The sequence below is a fragment of the Alligator sinensis genome, unplaced genomic scaffold (genome assembly GCF_000455745.1).
Source record: "Alligator sinensis unplaced genomic scaffold, ASM45574v1 scaffold1302_1, whole genome shotgun sequence".
Taxonomy (NCBI): domain Eukaryota; kingdom Metazoa; phylum Chordata; order Crocodylia; family Alligatoridae; genus Alligator; species Alligator sinensis.
Window position 1 is genome coordinate 634,683 of NW_005842612.1, and position 3,749 is coordinate 638,431.

At 61.8% G+C, this 3,749-nt stretch overlaps 1 protein-coding gene and 6 non-coding genes across 8 annotated transcripts; all 7 read right to left on the reverse strand.

Moving 5' to 3' along the window:
• Positions 1 to 250: 250 nt before the first annotated feature.
• LOC112551804 lies at positions 251 to 3,722 on the reverse strand. Of its 2 annotated transcripts, none has more exons than XM_025214904.1 (9): positions 3,282 to 3,722; positions 2,430 to 2,462; positions 2,153 to 2,195; positions 1,807 to 1,854; positions 1,505 to 1,529; positions 1,201 to 1,237; positions 894 to 1,009; positions 667 to 705; positions 251 to 406 (listed from the first exon to the last, which is right to left on the reverse strand). In XM_025214904.1, the coding sequence occupies exons 1-7, from the start codon at positions 3,409 to 3,411 to the stop codon at positions 1,005 to 1,007; spliced, it is 321 nt and encodes a 106-aa protein (XP_025070689.1). In that variant the 5' UTR covers positions 3,412 to 3,722; the 3' UTR covers positions 251 to 406; positions 667 to 705; positions 894 to 1,004. The 2 variants fall into 2 exon arrangements, with proteins under 2 accessions (XP_025070689.1, XP_025070688.1); XM_025214903.1 differs by having other exon boundaries at positions 3,268 to 3,715.
• Positions 561 to 628, reverse strand: LOC112551829. The gene has a single exon (XR_003096133.1). It is a non-coding gene; the product is annotated as a small nucleolar RNA SNORD31 (small nucleolar RNA).
• LOC112551823 lies at positions 775 to 841 on the reverse strand. The gene has a single exon (XR_003096127.1). It is a non-coding gene; the product is annotated as a small nucleolar RNA SNORD29 (small nucleolar RNA).
• On the reverse strand, positions 1,095 to 1,164 carry LOC112551828. Its single transcript, XR_003096132.1, has one exon. It is a non-coding gene; the product is annotated as a small nucleolar RNA SNORD30 (small nucleolar RNA).
• LOC112551824 lies at positions 1,318 to 1,445 on the reverse strand. Its single transcript, XR_003096128.1, has one exon. It is a non-coding gene; the product is annotated as a small nucleolar RNA SNORD22 (small nucleolar RNA).
• Positions 2,008 to 2,077, reverse strand: LOC112551826. Its single transcript, XR_003096130.1, has one exon. It is a non-coding gene; the product is annotated as a small nucleolar RNA SNORD27 (small nucleolar RNA).
• LOC112551827 lies at positions 2,278 to 2,352 on the reverse strand. The gene has a single exon (XR_003096131.1). It is a non-coding gene; the product is annotated as a small nucleolar RNA SNORD26 (small nucleolar RNA).
• Positions 3,723 to 3,749: the final 27 nt, after the last annotated feature.

Sequence of the window (3,749 nt, forward strand, 5' to 3'; positions counted from 1 at the left end):
CCCCCCCGTACATCCACTACTCCATCCCCTCCTACGCAATGCCAAGGCCCAGGAGGGGGCTGATGTAGGTAAGGGGACTGCCCCTCCCCCACAGTGGATGCTGGACAGAGATGTAGACAGCTGGGGAGGGAGAATCCAGGTCAAGGCTGCAACTGAGGGTGACCACCCCACCCCAGCAGCTGAGCTCTAGGCTGGCCACACGCACGCGCACACACGCACGCGCACACGCACGCACAAAAAAGGCCACAGCTGCCTTGGACAGAGGTGTTTTTATTCAGTAGGCCCAGTACAGACAGACAGCAGCTGGGTTCATCCCTGCCCGGCCAGCTGCCCTTTGGGTACACAGCAAGGGGGAGGAGAGGAGCGTGTTCCTGCTGCAGCCACATCACCTCTTCAGTGCTCCAACCTGCAAGCAAAGAGTAGTGAGAAATGGGTCCTGCTCCTTCACCACAGCTTGAATATGCAACCTACAACCCCCCCACTCTCCCCAATTCCTCTCATCCAGCCCTGAGGTGAGGTATCAGGCCTAATTCCCCCCACACCACACAGGGCTGCAGCCACTGGCCTCAGAGGGACCACTCAGTCACAGAGTTCAGACTGGGGCGGTATAAGCCTCATCCTTGACCAGGGTTTGCTGCCCCACCTCCTGAGGCCCCGAGCGCTCACCATGTGGGGGTCACCTCCAAGCCAGGAGCTCGGCTCTCCCTGCAGAAAGAAAGCAGTACAGTAAGCCCCTGGCACAGGGTGTGTCGGCTCCCCAGCCCCCTCCTCACGGTCTTTCAGGTGTTCAAAGGTTTTCACGCTATGCATCAAAGTGAGCTAGTTGAACTCATCACAAAACCGCAGTCAGAGCCACCCACATGCCCCTGCCTGCAGCAAGGGAAGCTTCTCACCCTTCTGCACTCCAGAGGGTTCATTCCAGCCTCTTCTCTTCCGTGCCAGGCAGCCATGGGAGGGGCACTCACAGCCTAGTCACTGCAGCCAGATGATTTCGCCAAGGATCTTCAGCCTGGGTGAGGGTAAGGAACTGTTTGAGAGGCCCCAAGCAGAGCAGGGACAAAGGCGAGGGCTCTACAGAGGCAGGGAGCGCCCGTGACACTCAGAGTCCGATTCTCAACAGCAGCATTCAGCCGAACGAGATTCCAGAGTGAATTCATCCCGTCAGCGGGCAGCCCTGGGGGCCAGGGACCAGGCACTCACCTGGGCAGAAGCCAGCAGCAATGTTCCCTCCTAGCACCTGGGGAGAACCAGAGCATCCGGTTATAGGCACCCACCACACAGCCCCCAGGCACCCCTAGCCCCCATGATAAGCCAAGAGTCCCATCAGACAGTTCCAGCTAGAACGGGTCATCCTCCTCTCCGGCTGCCGGCACCAGTGGGTTCAACCTTTGCAGGTTCTGGCACCAGAACAGGCAGTAAGACAAGTGCAAGTCTCCTCATTGGGACAGGCCTGGGCTGGGGGTTTGCAGCTTGGGAGCTATGATGGGGGGCAGGGGCTACTCACCACTGCCAGGCTCCAGGGGTCCTGCCTGAAAAGAGACAAGACGATACAACAGGGTGAGGGGATGCAGGGGGCTGAGGCTGGGGCAGGAGCAGAGGCAGCTGCGGTCTGATCAGGGCTTTGGTAACAAATTGCCATGAGACATGAGTCGTCCAACCAACAAGAGTCATCCTTTCAGATCGCTGGCCTGCGAGCCCCCCAGGATAGCACTGGCACCAGCCAGGGTCTGGAAGAGGGTTCCCTCCCCTATCTATCCTCTCAGTCCCACAGACCCCCCCAAAGCCCAGTCCAGCCCCACAACCTACCTCCATGAGCACAGCCACAGCCCAGCCTCCACAGAGGAGCCTTTCAACCTGCAACGAGGAGATGAGGATCTCAGGGCTTCAAAAGCCCAGCCCCCCCATAAAACCAACCCCCTACAAGGTATCACAGGTAAAGAGAGAGGGAATGAAGACCCTCCCAATACCCACCCCCCCTTCCCCTATGGGGTCAAGCAGGGCTCCCAGGTTCTCAGAAGGAAGCTGGCATCAGGGACACTCAGCCATATGCTTGTCTGTTTTCTATTCATCACAGAACAGGCGGGGAGCAGGTACGCGCCAGCCCTGCCCCCATCCCAGCCAGAGCCTCACGCCCACAGGGAGCAGCACTCACCTGCAGAGAAGCTGCAGGCACCTGCAGCTGGTGTGATCCATGCCTGAGGGAGGAGACATGCGTGAGACCCCACACACCAAGACACAGCCCAGCCCAGCCCACCGCCTGGGGTGGGACCCTGCGGTGCCACTCAGAATCTGGTAAAGGCTTTCTCCACTGAAGCATCAGTAAGAGAGAGTTCGCTGGTGTCGTCCTTGTGGCACGGCACATATCCATCCCCCGCCCAGTCACCGCACGTCGTCATTACCCCTTCAGAAGAGGGGAGCCTGCGACTCACCTGGGCACAGGGCAGGCACCAGGGCCACCAGACCTAGCAGAGAAAGGAGGGCAGAATTAACATGCAGGCAGTCAGGAGGCATACACCCCCCCGAAACCCAGGCAGGTCTGTCCTCAGATATCATGGGGGTCTTCACACGGCCGTCAGCACAGGTCTGTGATAGGTCTCGTCATAGAACAGCATCCCGCCGCACCCCACGAGGGAGAAGGGGCCCCTCCCCCCAGCAGCTTTTGCCCCCACAAGGCCCCAACACCCAGGGCTCAGGAGATGGGAGACCCCAGGCAGGGTGAGGGACTCCCTCCCCTATACCCCGACCACAGCTCCTCACCCTGTTCACCCCCACAAAGGGAAAAGGGAGACTTCATAAGCCCCTATGCAAAGGGTGAGGGTCTCCCCCCAAAGGGTGCAGGCTCCAGGGCTGGGTTGGGGGGGGGGAGGCGCCCAGCACAAGGGGGGGGCAGGATCTCCAGGGGACGCTCCCCAGGGCCAGGGTGCCCAAGAGGTTGGGGGTCTCCAATGCTGCATGGGGACAGTGGTCACAGGGTCAGTGGGGGGGGCAAAGGGGGTGGGGGCTCCCCAAGTGATTAGGGAGTCTTGAGGGCAGGGTTTGGGGGTCTCCAAGGGGGTGAATCTCCAGGGCAGGGGCTATGGGGGGGCAGGGGCAGCTGCACATGGGCATTTCATGGTGCCCCGGGGGACATCAACCGGTCCCTGCCCCGCTCTCCACCGCAATACCGCCGGGGAGTGGGGAGGCGAGAGGCAGCAGCGGCCCCACAGGGCGCGGGAACCCCCGGGCGGAGCAGGCGGCGGATGGCAGCAGATCCCCCCACCTACTCACCTGCGGCAACTCACAGTAAATGGCCGAAAAAGCTCGCAGGTGGGGCATAAATAGTCCGAGTCGCGAAGCATGCTGGGAGACTTCGCCGGGCCGACCAATGGGAAGGCCGAGAGCGCCCGTGACGTCAGGGAAGGGCGGTGGCATACGCAGGGGGGGTTTCCATACGCATGCCCGGAGAGGAGGATGGCGCGCGAGGAAGTGCGCGTGTGCCTCTCTGCGGGCGGGCAAGGAGGGTCCGTGCGCATGCGCGAAAGTTTGCGGGAGATGGGAAAAGGAGCCGCATGCGCAGCTCTTTGGGCACTCCCCCCTTTAGAGACCCTCCCCACACCCCCTTGAGCAACCGCCCCAGACCCCGCGCTGGAGTCCCCAGACCCAGCCCTGGAGCGGCTCCCCATCTTATGGGGAGCCTCCCCAGCCCTGGAGCTCCCCGCCGCGCTTGGGGAGCCCCGTCCAAACCCTACCCTGGAGATCCCCCCACTTGC